We start from the raw sequence: 13,721 nt of genomic DNA on the forward strand, positions 1-13,721 counted from the left end.
CCTGCCCGCCCTATGTCCCTGCAGTCTGGCTGTGGGGTCCAGGATTTCCTGACTAATCCAGAATCCAGGAAAGGGCAGATTTGGCTGTGAAGACCCAAATGAGAAACAATTCTCAGACTGGTTTGTGCAAACGGTTTTTTTATTTCCACATTTATATCACAAGGTGTCCACTTACTGGACCAAATAGCAAAGTTGCTCCCTTCTGTGTCCTGAGAACACAGAAGTCTAGGTACTGTACATTCACTAAGGCTCCTTGTTTTTGCAAATCGCGTTTATGACAAATAACCATAAGGCAAACGAATCTAAAGGAATGGTTATGAGTGTTTCCAGCGTACAGACAGGTCTTCCCTCTCACCCAACAGTACAGCTTACACACCAGTAGCACCTGCGATAACTTTTGTATTGTTCTGGGGGGGAGGACTCTAGAAAGGTGAAATTTTCTAGATGTGTGCAGGAAGGGAAAAGAGAAAAAGAGGAAGAAAGGAAAGGTTTTTTTGGCTGGTGGTCAGATGGAAGAGGGGGAGAAAAACAAACTTGAGAAAACTTAAATTTTTGCAGCATTTCCTTAAAAACTGGGTTTTAACTGAAACCAGATACAAATGGCTGGATGCCCGTGGAGTGTGGGTCAAACTGGCTGGCCAATGGGCCTGCCCGCCTGATGCCAGTGGCTCGCCGCAGCCCAGAAGCTTCCAGCACATGATGGAAAACACTGGCCTGACAGTGGCTGGGTGGGGAGCGAACAGAGGGCCATGGTGTAGCCCACTGTCTCCCACACTTTGAGGGCCAAATTAAAGAACAGAAAACGTAAAGAGATGAGATGCGTGCTTCTGTTGCTATGTTAAAGGTAACCTCTCCCACAGGTTTTCTGTGCCTGCCTGCAACTGAGGTCCCAGCGTTCAGGTGCTGGAAGTATCTGCACCTCTTCCGGGGTGGGGGACTAACGCTTTTTATAGCTGGTCTGCTATAGAGTTCTGAACTCACTTTGCCGTCCTTCCTTCCTTCCGCGCGGTCCTTCCTTTGCAATTTTGTTAGTAAACTGGTAGCAGCATTTCACAAAAGAAGGAGAGTTTTGAGGGAAGAGCATGGAGACCACGTGACTCCCGCCCCCTCCCTCCCGCCCGGGCCGGACACCCCGAGTTCCCAGCTACAGGGGGGCAGCTAGGTCCTGGCCACCCACCTGCCCCGGCTACTGCAAGGTGGGAATGCACTTTGTGGCCAACGAGCCGGTCAGTCCAAGCAGACATAAGGCAGAATATTCAACCGCCCGTCGTCGCCGTGCGGGTCGAGCGATATGCACTGCGTCCAGTCATACCAGTTACCCTGTGTGTCCTGACACCCATTCACCCCTGGCCACTGACAGGCCTGGATTCTGTGGAGATCGTCCTGTGTGACCTCCCGGGTCACCCCTGGGAGATCCGTGGGCAGGCCATGAGGCACCAGCACGTGCAGCTTCCTGGCCCCGCGCCGGGTGCTCTCTTCCTGCTTCAGGTACTCAGACATGAAGTGGTGAGCTCCCGGGGTCTGTGCGCCCGATGACGAGAGCAGGCTGCTCTGCCGGCTCAGGTAGGACTGGATGATCTCGTTGCGTGACAGCTCCTTCCAGTTCGTCTGTTCAAAGGGGCTCTGGAGGCTGGCCTTGGCCTCCTGCTTGTCCAGCTCTGTCCTGGGCAGCTGCTCTGTGTGCACAGGGCTGTCTGCCCGCACTGGCTCTTTCTGGGTCAGAGGTTTGATCTGTCTTGTCATGGGGTCAAAGGTGAGCTTCCGCTCTTTTAACCGGACAGGCTTGACACCTGCCTCGGCCAACTGCCCATCCAAGTTAACTGTGTAGTCGCGAGGCCGGTACCTCTTCTTCTTTTTACTGTCCGAGCCACCCGAGGAGGCAGCGTCACTGTCCGCCTTGGAGGAGTCTGGGGAGAACCCTGCCCGGGGCAGGAGAGGCTCTGTTGGGGGCAGCCCCACCTTGCAGCCCAGCCCCGCCAGCTGCTGGTGGCCCTCGGGCTGCTCCAGCCAGCGCACTGGGCTCTCCGCGCTCGGCAGCAGCTCTAGCCGCCGCACAGGGGGTGTGGACGGCTGTGTCAGCAGAAGCGGTGACGGCACCTGTGTAGCATCGAGTGCCTGGGGCCGAGGCGAGGTGCTGGGCACAAAGCCCTTGGATGCGTATGGGCTCTGCTGCCGGGCAAAGGAGCCCTCATGACGTGAGTTCCGGGGACTGTAAGAGCAGCGAGGGGGCCCCTTGGGGTGGGGGGGGCCCGGAGTTTCATCTACCCTGTCTAGCTGCTGCAGCACTGAAGCCTTCCCCTGCAAGCAGGGCCCAGGTGGCTTGCCCAGACTGGGGGAGCTGGTGTGCGGCCGCACGGCGTTGACAGGGATCTTGCCGCTGTGCCTTTCGTTCTCACCTCGCTCCAGGCGGCTGCCCTCAGGGCTGGCATGTCCACTGCCATCCAGGGGGCTAGGAAAGCTCTCTGGGCTTCCGCCAATACCATTGGTGGGGAGGGGGGATGAGTTGGGGACCAAGGGGTCGTGGCTAGTTTTGGAGACCTTGGGAGGTGGCCCGGGGTGGCCGAGGTCGCGCTGATCCCCCCGGCGCTTACGGCTGCCCAGCCTGTCCAGCCGCTGCCCGGGCAGCCTCTGGATGTCGTTGCGGTTCTTCAGGTCATGGATGGTCTTGGGTGTACCAGCCACTCCTGCCTCTGGCCGGCAGTTGTGAACACCCCCGTTGGCCGAGCCGGCCGCCCCAGCCAGCCCCCGCAGCGCTGCCTCATTCTGGTGCACGGGCTCGATGAGCTTCTGCCAGCTCCGCAGCAGCTTCTTGGCCCGCTTGGCGAGCTCCTCGTTCTTGGTCTTCTTGCGGACGTCATTGATGAGCTTCCCAAGTCTTGTTTCCTACAACCAGAGAGACATGATGACACACTTTTGGGATAGGGACTTCCCCATGAAAAGAGAGCTAAGCTAGAAATGGTGGGAAATGCCCATGGCTTTGAAATGACTCCTTCCCCCTGACCCCTAAACTGCCAGCTTCTCTGACACAAAATCTACAGGGATCTGGTCCTTTGTGACTATGTAGATCCTCAAACCCAGTCCTCAGACCTCAGACTTTAGAGTCCTAGGGTTAGGCGGCTTTCTCAGATGCATCATCCCACAGGCTGCCAGCACCCAGGGGCTGTGAACTATCAAGGCCACTGTAAGGACACTCTACCAGGGAGGCTTTCTGGGTGACAGTGTGCCGTGGCCAAGGTGACAGCACAGAGGACCTGCTCCTTAAGCAGAGGGCTGGGGACAGCACCACTCACTGGAGCCTCCCTAAGCATACCTCTTCCCGTGTCCCCATGTGCCCACACGGTGTGCAGAGTATGGAGGAAGGAGTCTAAGCTCTGGGATTCATGACACCCATTCCTGCAGTGCCTGTAGGAAGACAGTGATCCCAAGGCACGTACCATGAAGGCACATCTCCTCTCTCAGTCCTCTGAAGTCCTCACTGACTAGTGAGAAAAGGCTGAAGCTCAAAGAAGCCAGGGAAGGATCTAGGTTGCTGCCTCCCCCCACGCTGTTCTGCCTTCCCAAATGCTCAGGCCCTGGGATGCTCACCTCCAGTGCCTCTTTGGTAATGGGGTATTTCTCCAGGCTGGAGATGACTTCCAGTACCGCCACCATGTTCCGGATCTGCAAAACAAGAGTCACTCATCAGGCTCCTGGCCCTTCTCCCCTGGAGGGCTGGGAAGCCCAGTCTGAGCCTGCTCAGGTCCCCGTTCTTGCCCCAGCAGAGCAAGAAGAGGCGGCACCACTGAAGCCCCCACTCCACATAGCCTCCTACCTGTTTCCCAGGGCCAAGAAGGCACCCAGTGCATAGCCCCACCCTCCCAGCCAACCTCTTCTAGCGCATGGTGTGCGAAGTGCCATAAGCCCCTCCTCCGTGTACATGCCTACCCACCTGCTGAAACTCAGGACACTTATGAAATGAGATCTGCTCCTGATAAGTGAGACGACCTCTACTCTGCCATCTGATGGGGTAGGGGACACAGAAGGACTCATCAAATAAAATGCACAAAGCTTAAAATAGTAATACATAATGAACCAGTCGCTTTGACTACCTTAACGAGGCCTTTAGAGGTCACTAGAAGACACCATAAAGAGAGCAAAGAGTCACAAAGTAGGAGAAGACATAGGCCCCAGGCCCCGAGGAGCCATATCTGGAACACACGGAGAATGTCTACATACCAGCACAGGTGACAAGGAGCCCAGGTAGAGTGGCCAGAAAGAACAGGCACTGCGCAGAATTGGAAACAGCACTAATGCTCAGCTTTATCAGTCATCAGGAAAATGCACACTGATCCACATGATCTGCATGCCCCACGAAGATACCTGCCGACACCAGGTACTTTTGGGGGACAGCTGACTTTGCATATCCTACAACAAGCAGCTCCTTCCCCTTTAGATCTTGCTATGAGCCACACCTTGCTCTGAGCACTTCCCACACATCGCTAACTTGTTTCATCCTTACAAGAATTCCTGCAGCTCAACAACCACTCCTAGCAACTACAGGTTGCCACTGGGCTGCCTGGTGGGTGGGAGTCATGGCCCCTGTGGAAGCCCCCTCTGCCCCCCATGAGTCACACAGTGAGCACATTACATTCCCCCCCCGCCCCGTCCCCCGCCCCACACACGGTAGCCCACAGGCACTATACAGACTAGAATAGCAGAAAAGGCACACCAGGAAAAGCACATCCCCCACTCCACCGTTTCCTTGTATTTTTTTCCAAAAATATCCCTTCTGTATGCATACAGATATGTATATACACTTATCACACATTTCAAAACACGACAAGACCAACCAGGGTTCCAAGGCTTGCCTTTTCTCACTTAACAGCAGAAATGTCCTGCATCAGACAGGCCACCTCACATGGCTCAGCCGTGCCTTCCAGAGCGAGGCAGGGCCCTGCCTTGATGCTGGGGGACACTCAGATATTTTCCATTCGTCATTACAAACAAGGCTGCAACCAACACCTGTACCAGACTCAGCTCTGGGCTAACACACAAACAGCCATGGAGGAGCTGTGGGCTCCAAGTCCATGGAAGGTGGCCGCTTAGCCCCCGGAGGCTGCTCTCACTCCAATCCCACAGGAGCCAGAGGAGGGTAGAGAAGCATCCTGTCCTCCTCCCTGCAGGACTGCATGGTGGTAGTTTTCTGTTGCTGTCGCAGCACACAATCATAAGTCAGAGGGCTAAACAGCACACGTTATCATCTCAGGCTCCAGGGGCCAGAAGTCTGGTCTGGGCCTCCCTGGGCTAAGATGAGGGTGTCAGCAGTCTGCACTCCTTTCTGGAGGTTCTGGGGGAGGACCCACTTCCTGCTCCCTCCGGTGCCGGCAGCATGCAGTTCTTTATGGCCAGAGGACTGAGGGCCCTATTTCCTTGCTGGCTGTCCCTCAGTTCGTGGCCCCTCCCTCCATCGTCAGAGCCAGCTATGGCCAAGTCCTCCTCACACTGCATCTCTCTGACCCAGCCAGGAAAGGGTCTCCCCTCTAAGGACTCATCTGACAAGGCAGGGCCCACCCAGATGATCTAGGTCCTCTCCCTACCTCCAGTCTGTACGCTTCATCACATGTGCCATGTAAGGTACCACACGTCCAGGTTGCAGGGACTAGGACACGGACGTCCAAGGGGGGGCCATTATTCCACTGGCCACATGCATGCTATGCTGGCTTTTCCAATCTTCTTCCCCATTCCAGCAGCCATTACCCTTCCCCCCAGGGTTCTCTGTCTCTTCTGGGTGTATAAAGTTGCAGAGTGACCACAGAGCAACGACAGTGGTCCTCACACCACCTGACAGCTCTCACAAAGCCACCTCTCTGCTAATGGACCAGTTTGCTCCTTGCCAACAATGGCCTTGCCTTGAGATGGTCTTGTTCGGGGCTATGTCCATGAACACATCCAGATGGCCCTAAAAAAAACCTGCTCCAAGCTACGCCGGGGGTGGAGGTGGTGATCGGAGAGGAGACAGGAGCCTGTACTTATCCCTAACACACAAGGAGCAGGGATTCGGCATACGAGAAGACTGCACCGTGGGGATGCCAGTCCCAAGGGGACAGCAAAGCCAACTATTCCCCAGTCTGGGATTCCAGCGCCAACAGGGTTTCTGGGCTTGCCACATGTCCTCGTTTCCACCCCAGTGACCTCACCCTGGTATATTTAGAGCCCTGGGTCCCCACATACCCCTGAACCAGCAGTCCTCACAGAGCAGAACGCTGCCCAGACCCAGCTAGCCCGGCGGCACAGAGTGTCCTTGTCCTTGGGCAGACGCTGTCCTGCGGCCAGACAGGAGGGAAGAGGCAGAACACCTGGGCAACCTCAGGGTCTGGCACTGAGCTGGCGCCCCAGAGATCACTGCTGCGCCAATGGCCAGCCAGAGCCACCCGGAAACTGTGTGGGAGCTGGGGACACAGAGTGAAGGTCTGAGGGCCCTGCCTACGTGCCCCATGACTCGGGGCCACCTGAAGAGCTGCACTTGGGCTCATGCAGAGAAGCTTTCAGCTGGCCCTTGGGTTCTTGGCCCCACGGGAAATGCTACATTCTCCCCAGTCCCTTTCTGTCCCCAGCATGCAGGCCTCTCACCTGCAGAGCAGAGTAGCCCGCTCTGCAGGAGGTCAGGCTCCTGGGGCCCACCTGCAAGGCTGGCACACAGAGAGGGTGAGTGCCCAGAGGGGCCACTCCCTGGAGCCAGCAGAAGGTAGCCAGTGATGCCAGCAGGGAGGAAAATGGGCAAGGCGAGGCTGCCCCCACCCTGTGATGGCTTTCCAGACGCAGTCAGGCAGGCCCCGAGGCCCAGGAAGTGACCCCCGAGCAATGCAGCAAGGGTTCTCTCAAAAGGTTGGGCACACTGAGGTGGACATGACAGCTCCACAGAACCTCCTTACAGATGACCAGTCTGTCCCAAAGACCACTTAGCACTCAATCGGGGCTGGGTCCCCCTAGGAGCAAAATGTGAGCTGGCTCCTGACCCAGGAACCTGCTTTCCCAACCAACCCACCTCCACAGAGGAGGAGTGGCCTCTCACCCTCGCTGGGGGGGCCCCATGGGTAGCAGGGATGCCAGGACTCAGCTGTGGCTGGATGAGGCTCCCACTCAGGCTCCAGGCCTGCAAAGCCCAGCGTGAACCCTGGCTTGGGGCAGGGAGGTGAGTCACAGGGGGAGGGCAGCACCAAGAGGGTCCTTCCAGGGTGGTCAGAAAAGGAAGGGACAAAGTGAACTGTGTCTGCCTGGCCTAGAGAGGGCCCTTCTGAGGACACTAGACAATCACAGCAGCAGGGGCTGGGGGTCTAGATATTCACATTGGAAAGCAAGAAAGAGATGGTGAAGGCTGGGCAGGAAGCTGGCTGGAGGCCCCAGTGCCGGTGGGAGATGCAAGGCAACACCAAAGCCCTGGAGTAGGGTGAGGGGGACAGGAGCAAGGGCAAGGCCTGGAGGTAGAAGAGACCCAGGGCACCTGAGCTGGCTCCCACACAACCTGTCTTCTATCAACTTGAGCCACCATACCCACAGACCACCTAGGTCACTCCTGGCACCTGTCTGGAGGGAAACACACTGGATCCTAATCACAGCACAGTTGGTTTCCGCTCTGCCTGAGAAGCTACCCTGGTGCTACCCTCCAAGACAGCTCTTCGGGCTCACAGGGCCATGTTGCTGGCCCAAAGTCTGTTTGCATCCTCTTACTGTCAGGACTAGCGTGGCACATTTGCAGCCGCTTCTTCCTTGGGACGTCTCCCTTGGGATTCATTCCCAGTCCAAAAACCCCTCTCCAACTACCTGCCAACTGGCTTTTCCAACAGGGGTGGGAATCATGTCAGGGACTGCAGTGGCTCACTTTTCCATTAGGGACCCTTCAACTGACACAGATCAGTGTGTTTCCTGAAGTCAGTGGAGCCAGTTGTTGCCTCCATTTCTACCAGCAGCAACTGTCCCTGTCCACTGATTTTTGTCAATCTGGCCTCTTTATTGCTGCAGCAAGTGCCCATGAAGAGCAAAGGTGTCAGGAGGGTGGGGGCAAGTTGACAGCAGGGCCAAGCAGTGGGTGGGGGCACTCAGGGAAGCTGGCGAGTCCCCTGAGGTGCCCATTCCAAAGACAGGGCAGCAAATTAGTGGGGGTCTGGAGGGGGTAGGTGTGCACACAAGTCCAGCCTAGCAGCCTGGGACATAAACAATGATGGACTTAACTGTCACACTGAGTGCTTTCAGATCCTACAGAGCCATGAGGCACAGTCAGGAACACAGGGGCCACCAGGGACAGAACCATCAATCCCACCTGTCTAGAATGTCACAGAAAGACCACGTTGGGAGGCCTGGTCTCAGGCCACAGGCACCGGCCACAGGCACCGGCCCCAGCGATGCCGAGGAAGGACAGTCTGCATCCAGGCAGAGGCTGAAGCGGCAGCCACCAGTGCACCCGACACACGGGCTCCCACCACCAGAGGCCTGCTGCTGAGTGCACCCTCACTCATGCTCCAGGGATGCCCCAGGGACATAGCGTCGGGGCAGGGAGGGGACAATTCCTTACCCAACACAAGGACATCAGCGTTCACAAGGTCATCTTTCCATATGAGAACCCAGAAAGGCTGCAGGAAAGGCTGGCACCTTCCTCCCTGGTGGAAGAGACCCTGAGCCTGTGCTAAGCCACAACTCCAGGCAGCCCACCAGTGACATCTGCCATTCAGCTCAGAAGTAGAGCTGGACACACACAGGTAGAGCCCGAGGGAGGGGATAGTACCCTTGAGAAGTGGCCTGGGTTAGGGGCCTGGAACTATGTGTGCAGGTGACAACCCATCCTCCCACACCCTGGGTCACAGGGAGAAGTGGCAAAACTGTGCACGACTCCACAGCATGACACTCTATGCGAACCATTAAAGATATACCACACATCCTCGTCTTTCAATGACACGTTCTAGAGTATTTCCTGAAAAGACAGATGCGAGCTGGAATTTGCTACAGAATCACCCCCTGGGTGTGGGTGGCGGGAGGGGCAGATGAAACGAAGCTGTGTGGCTGTAAGCTGGCATCTGCTGGAGCAGAATGGTTACTGTACTATATTTTTATGTTTGAAATTTGTTACAAATAAAAAAGGTTAGAAAATATAACTATTTCCCAACATTTGGATGGGAGATTTCCTTGGATCTAGCACTGGCAGCCGTTTAGAGGTGAAGTGAGCAAGTACCTGTCTCCAGCTCCTCACGGTGGTCCCATGCTCCTGCCATCTGGCACCCCAATGGGGAAGGAAGGGCTGAGGGCTGGGTAGGATGCCATCTCCCTCCACAGGGAGCCTTTCAGAGCCTCCTACCTCTGATTCAAACTGCACAGCTTGTTCCGTGTGGCGAGACCCCAGGCAGACATAGCACACACTCCCAGGGCTGGGGAGGGGAGCTCCTGGTGCCCATGCCCAGTCCCACTCTCAGAGGTGGCCTAATGCCTCCCTGTAAAAGGGGCCCACACAGAGCCCGAACCAGGGCACGTGCTAACTCAACAGTTCTTAAGAACCTGCCCTCTCTGTGAGGAGGCCGGGCCTCTCCCTGCAGCGCCATTCCTGGGTGGCCCCTCTGCAACCCAATCACAAGTCTGACCTCTCCAGAATCCAGAAGACAAGACTGGCTTCAGAAAACCTGCCTACAACGGGGTGTGTGGAATCATGTTAAAAACCAAATCCCCATTGCCAAAATTTAATTGGACCTCATCACGCATCTGAGTTTTCCTTCTGTGAATGGGATCACTGGATCCCAGTGCAAAGCTGGGGCCAGTGCACAAAGCAGACCCGCCACTGGCCAGCCTCCCCTGAGCCCTGTTTCAGGGGCACACATGTGAACTCCCTGTGCCCTGAGTAATCACTGCCCCGGGGGAGGGGGGGATTTCCAGCCCTGATCTGAAAGGAGGAACTGAGATGCTGCACTGGGGAGTCTGAGCAGCCCCTCGGCTCACCACCCACTTTCCTCCACATCTGAAAGGCCCCCACACCAGCTAACTCACACAGGACCTGCCTAGTGGGTTCCCCCAGGGCCAAGTTCTCTCGCTTTTCATCCTGACAACCCCACTGTACACATAAGGAAAGTTGGGGTCTGGGAAGGTAACAGAGGCCCAAGGTGGACCACGCAGCTAGAAGGAAGTGGAGCCTGGTCTTCCACTAGCCCAGCCTAGGCTCTGCCCAGCACGCAGGGCCCATCCCATGCTTGGAGTAGGTGGGGTGAGGGGAGCCAGGTGCTGCCAGGCTGCGGTGATGTGAGCACCCGACAAAGACTCCCCTGAAGCTATACTGGGCCACCTCCACATGGTCCTATAGTGCTGTCTCTGCCTTGTCCCCAGGATGCCCAAGAGCCAGGACCAGGGAGACCCAGGCATGGGCCCATGCCCAGTGCTCACCCTGAACCGTGGGCCACGATGGTGGCACTGGAGCCCACTCCCCACCAGACTGGCCCAGGAGGAGCAGTGCACACCGAGCATGGCCAATGAAGCGGTTCTACACCCTCCCTGCCTCGCTGTCTGGCCGGCCCCCCTCACCACCTGGGAAATGGGTGGCACTGTCCTGGCAGCCCAGCCCACCAACCCACTCCTTAGGCTCAAAGCAGCCCCTGGTGAGGCCTCAGCCACAAAGCACCTATAAAAACTGCTTCACTTTAAAAACCAACAATGTGGAAGTTATCATCATTTTTTTTTTAATGCAGAATGATTTAGATAGGAATTTATAAAAACCACTTAGCTCAAAAGACTTTGGAAGTGTTCATCAGCAAGCAAGCTGTCCTTCCAAACCAAAACAGCCACAGATGGCACCCAGAAGCAGGCAGTCTGCCTTCAATGTGCTAAACATTCTAATACCGTCCATCCGCGGCTGACGCACCTCGTCCCCACCCCCAACACAGTCATATCTGCTAAGGACACTCGCGTGAATGAATCGGGGCTTTGCCAGCTAAGTGTGTGTCTGTGATTTGGTTCCAGGTATCCCATCATTTTCAGCCAGTGCAAGTCTTCCTGCTTCTGACAAACTCCACACAGGCATGTTCCCAGGCATGTGAACCGAACTGCCTCTGCTGCGAGTTAGTACGAGAGGTGGCACCTTATGCCCCAGAAGGCCCAGCTCACCTCCCACCCCTGTCTCCCAGAGTGAGGAAAGCATGCTCCATTTACCCTCTTTGCTCTGGAAGATGTAGCCTTCCCAGGCACTTCTCTGCCTCACCTGCAGAGCTGCGTGGAAACAAGGGAATCCTCCCTCGGGTGGATGCCACCCTGTGCACAGCCTCAAGGGGTTGTGCAGATCCACCAGGCTCCACTTGGTGAAGGTGCCTTCCTCCAAGGGGAACCCGTGAGAGCCTCAAACCCCACAGGGGTAAAGTCTCGCAGGGGCAGTCCCAGCGACAGCCACCAAACTCACCACTTGCAAACGCACTTCCTCACCAGCAGGGCCCACCTGCTCCCCCAGAGCAGCCAGCCACCCACATGGCTTGCACCATCCACGTGGCCCTGACGGTCCTGCACTCATAGCCCCTGCACCGCTCAGGCAGAGCATGTAATCATATACTGCAGCTCGGAAAGAGGAAACCCAGGGCTTGGGACAGCAGTGCCCAACCTCTGCAGTGAGAGGCCTACAGACAGGGGCAGAGGGCAGGCAGGGCAGGCAGGGCAGGCAGGGCTGCTCTCCATGGCCACTGCCCCCAAACTGTCCGTCCCTCCCACCTTCTGTCTCAGCAGCTCATTCCAATCAAACTACCCACCTAAACTCTCCTGGCCTCTGCATTAGGTCCACAAGACTTACCATTCTTCTTGTCACTATGTCCTTTCTGAGAGCACAAGAGCTCTCAACCCTCTTCTGTAAATTGGCTGGTTGCTACACTGACACAACTGGAGCACTGGGAAGCCACGTAGGGTCCTGGTGAAACATGCTGGCCAGGAGTTTCTCCTCCCAGCCTCCCTCTGCTAGGAGCAGCCAGTAAGAATGCCAGCTACAGAAGACTGGAAATGACCCAAGGTCCATGGGAGGGGACACATGCACAGTGTTTAGTCTCTGTGTGTTCTGCCAAAGATAGATCCCAAACAAGAATGAGCCAGCTTTTCAGAAACCGACAGGGACAACCTCCAAGATACTGCCAAGTACAGAGAGGTGCACACCAGCACACATGGTGGATCACGCCTATAATCCCAACACTTTGGGAGGCCCAGGCAGGAGGATTGCTTGAGGCCAGGAGTTCAAGACCAGCCTGGGCAACAGCAAGACCCTACCTCTAACAAAATGAGAAAAATGAGCCAAGGGTGGTAGTGCTCACGTATAGTCTCAGCTACTATTGAGTCTGAAACAAGAGAACTGCCTGAGCCCAAGTTTACAAGTTTATACTAAGCTATGATTACACCACCGTGTTCCAGCCTGGGTGACAAAGAGAGACCCTGTCTCCAGAAATAAATATTAAAAAAAGAACAGAAGCAACAGGTGAAATAGCACCACTGAGGCTCTCACCTAGGCTGCCAGGAATCCTGGGGAGGAGCCCCAAATTCCCAGGAAGACAAATATGAGGACATGCCCCTCTCAGAAGGGCCTCACAAACAGATAGGTAAAAGCCACCACACTCACAAATGATGCCCAGAATACTCCTGCCAAGCCAGAAGAGGTCAGTGTGCTACAGATACATAAATGACATTTGGGGTCTGGTGGCCCCTCACTTTCCTGGGCACTCCTCACAGGGTCACCAAGTCTGTTCTGAGCTGGGAGGGTGGGGCAGGAACTACCAGAATCCAGTAGGGGCTCACTCTGGTTAAGTCACTTGGCAAATGTAAGGGTAAGCCACAAGGAGCTCTTGTGCTTGTGTTACAGGACAGGAATCTTAAGTCTCTGAGAGCTCTGGAAACTCACCCAGGTCTGAGAGGTAATTCAGCAGTGGGTGTGCCTCTCCCACCCAAAGCTGTCACCCAGAATGCTGCCCCAGCCCACTGAGGCCAGCTGTGTGACCTCCCTAATGAGAGCTCCAGGGCAGAAAGGGCCAGCAGGGCTGAGTCCCCCCACCCCTCAGCTGTTCCCTTATCCACTATTTGAGTATGACGACAAACGCTTTCTACGGGGCTCTTGAGAGGGCAATGAGACACACGCATGGACAGCTAGGTCAGTCAGTTTCTGGTGCATGGTAAGTGCTCAGGAAGGAAGGTCCCCATGGAGTCCTCTGAGCCTATCACATGCCTACACTTCAGAGGGGCTTAGGTGCCCTATTATAGCTCCTGGGATCTGTGTGGAGCCAGAGGGACAGCAGTGGGCATTCCTACAATAGGGGCCACTGGGGAGAGACCCAAGGACAATGTTATCCATGAATAGGATGGTGAGTCCACAGATTCAGTGTCAAGGATGGACGTTCCTTGCAATTCTGCTCCAGGTAGCACCAACAGAAACGTGAGTGTGTGTTCTGAGAGTGGTCAGGGCAGCCGTATTCAGAACAGCCCCAGCTGAAAACAGACTCATGGCCACCAACAGTATACCAGATGAATAAATTATGGTCTGTCCATTCAGTGTCGCCTGAACAAACTACTGTTACATACAACATCAAAAATAAATCCCCAAACTGTGGAGTGAAAAAGGCAGACATAGAAGAACACCTTTTTTTTTGTACTGGATTACAAGGTCAAAAGCAGGCAAGACTTCTGGATAGTGACAGTGGTCAGGGCATTGGGGGGTGGAGAGTAGACGCAAGAGTGATTTTGGGAGAAATGCTCTA

The 13,721-nt window shown here is 55.7% G+C and overlaps 1 protein-coding gene across 1 annotated transcript in view; it reads right to left on the reverse strand.

Moving 5' to 3' along the window:
• Positions 1 to 13,721, reverse strand: part of MED26 (mediator complex subunit 26) — a 47,661-nt gene continuing 33,940 nt past the window's right edge. Inside the window, exons 2-3 of the mRNA XM_045551703.1 lie at positions 3,586 to 3,660; positions 1 to 2,883 (exon numbers count right to left, since the gene is read on the reverse strand). Coding sequence (XP_045407659.1) covers positions 1,228 to 2,883; positions 3,586 to 3,660 — 1,731 coding nt within the window. The 3' untranslated portion in view covers positions 1 to 1,227. The remainder of the gene's footprint in view (positions 2,884 to 3,585; positions 3,661 to 13,721) is intronic.

Source organism: Lemur catta, chromosome 1 (genome assembly GCF_020740605.2).
Source record: "Lemur catta isolate mLemCat1 chromosome 1, mLemCat1.pri, whole genome shotgun sequence".
In the NCBI taxonomy this organism is placed as follows: Eukaryota; Metazoa; Chordata; class Mammalia; order Primates; family Lemuridae; genus Lemur; species Lemur catta.